The sequence below is a fragment of the Alligator sinensis genome, unplaced genomic scaffold, assembly GCF_000455745.1.
Source record: "Alligator sinensis unplaced genomic scaffold, ASM45574v1 scaffold1517_1, whole genome shotgun sequence".
In the NCBI taxonomy this organism is placed as follows: domain Eukaryota; kingdom Metazoa; phylum Chordata; order Crocodylia; family Alligatoridae; genus Alligator; species Alligator sinensis.
In genome coordinates this window covers 517,466-519,216 of record NW_005842459.1, presented here as the reverse complement: position 1 = coordinate 519,216, position 1,751 = coordinate 517,466, and the positions used below count along the sequence as shown (strand labels likewise).

General features: G+C 60.4%; 1 protein-coding gene across 1 annotated transcript in view; it reads right to left on the bottom strand.

Moving 5' to 3' along the window:
* LOC102379461 (lysosomal alpha-glucosidase-like) overlaps positions 1 to 1,751 on the bottom strand; it is a 17,166-nt gene that overhangs the window by 1,905 nt on the left and 13,510 nt on the right. The window contains exons 16-19 of the mRNA XM_025212379.1: positions 1,738 to 1,745; positions 1,243 to 1,384; positions 778 to 876; positions 52 to 216 (exon numbers count right to left, since the gene is read on the bottom strand). Of these exons, the coding sequence (XP_025068164.1) occupies positions 52 to 216; positions 778 to 876; positions 1,243 to 1,384; positions 1,738 to 1,745 (414 nt within the window). The remainder of the gene's footprint in view (positions 1 to 51; positions 217 to 777; positions 877 to 1,242; positions 1,385 to 1,737; positions 1,746 to 1,751) is intronic.

Below are 1,751 nucleotides of genomic sequence, written 5' to 3'. Positions count from 1 at the left end.
AATGCATCACTACAACTCAAAGGCCTCCTCCCAGGCGCAGGGGCCTCCTACCTGTGTGACGTTGAACACCAGGTAGGAGTAGTTGTCCTTCTCGAAGGTGTCCAGGCTCTCACCGTCGTCCCAGAAGAGGTCCCCCCAGGCGACAGCGTTCAGGGATAAAGCTGCAACCAGGCGCAGTGGATTCCCCCGGCTTGCCCCGCTGGTGGTCTCGGGTTTCTGTGGGGAAGGAAACTGTGTGTGGCTGGGTGCTTTATTGCAGTCTAGATGCATGAAGCCTCCAGCTCTCTGGGGTGCAGCAAGGGGCATGGGGGTGGATGGAACATGGATAATGCAAGACGCCAAGGAAAATGGCCCCTAGAGCCCCTGACCCAAAGCCAACATCATGTCTGCTGCTGCTGCACTGAGCTGGGACCTGCCAGAGCTGCTTCACGATGCTGCAGGACAGTCCCATGCCTCCCTGGAAGGGCCAAGGGGCCCCGTTTCTGCCTGCCCAAGACCACCCCACGCTTGGACCCTGATGGTGGTACTGAGGCTCTGGTGAGCCCTGCAATGGACACAAGGAGTGGTACTGATGGTCCCCCAAAGAAGCGTTCACTAGCTGAAGTGGGGGTTAAAGACATGGGGCCTTTGAGAGGGGTCAGGGCCCCCTCCCCAGCCCAGAGCAGAAGGTTACTGCATTCCCTAAGCTGGCAGGTGTTGGGACATGCCGGCTGGCAGCCCCTGAAGCAGCTCCATGCTCTATGGCAGACCCCCGCCCCACAGCCCTGGGCCACCCACCTGGGTGGGGAGAACGGCACCCTCCCGGATGTGCAGGTTGATGTGGTCCAGCGGAGCTGCCATCTTCAGCATCTCCCCGCTGCTGTTCACAGACGAGCCCTGCAGAGGCAGAAAGGGGCAGTCAGGGGTGTGCTCAGAAATGAGAAGGTGGCCACTGCCCTTCCCTGATGCCCCTGAGGGTGGCTGTGGTGCCGGCTCAAGGGTGATGGGTGACGCTGTGTGTGGAGGTGCCTGGCTGGGTCTTCCTCGGACCTTTTGGTGCCTATTTGCAGCCAGGAGGATGCAGAGCAGAGGAGGCTCCTCTCAGCTTCTGCGCTGGCCCTCTCCACTTTGCTCCCTCGCCCCACCCCAGCCCTGCTCAGCCTTCGGACCCAGCTGGTGCACCAATTCCCGGACGCTCCTGGGGCTGCGTCAGGTACGGTGCCCAACAGGATGCCCAACCTCCCAGTATGCTCCGCTCCTCACCGTATAGTAGTCGTACCACAGCCCTCGGGGGAAGTAGCCAATCACCGAGTCTGCTCCAGGCTCCAGCACTGGTGTCACCAACAGGCTCTCCCCCCACAGGAACTGTCTATCAATGGAGTACGTGACCGTGTCCTGCGGGAACCTACAGCAGGGAGGGAATGCAACAGACCTGAGCTGTCCGGGGGCCCCTCACACTAGCCTCTGAGCCACGATAGAGCATCTTGCACTTCATTAGGTGTCTGCATGTCAGGAGCACTTGTTTGTGGACAAGTGGCGTTAAGAAACCGTGGCTGGGGGCCAGAGTGCAGACTTGTGCCATCAGCTTTCAAGGGTCATGCTTGCTCAGTGGGATTTGGGACATGCCCAGCTGTAGGCTGGCAGAGGAGGGGGCCAAACCTCCTGGCTCGGTGAGGGTGGGGGGTCCTGGGGAGGGGAGTTGTGCTGGCCGTGGGCAGTGCAAGGGGAATCCTTGTTCCAACGAGGTTAGTTTCTTACTCAAAAAACAAGGG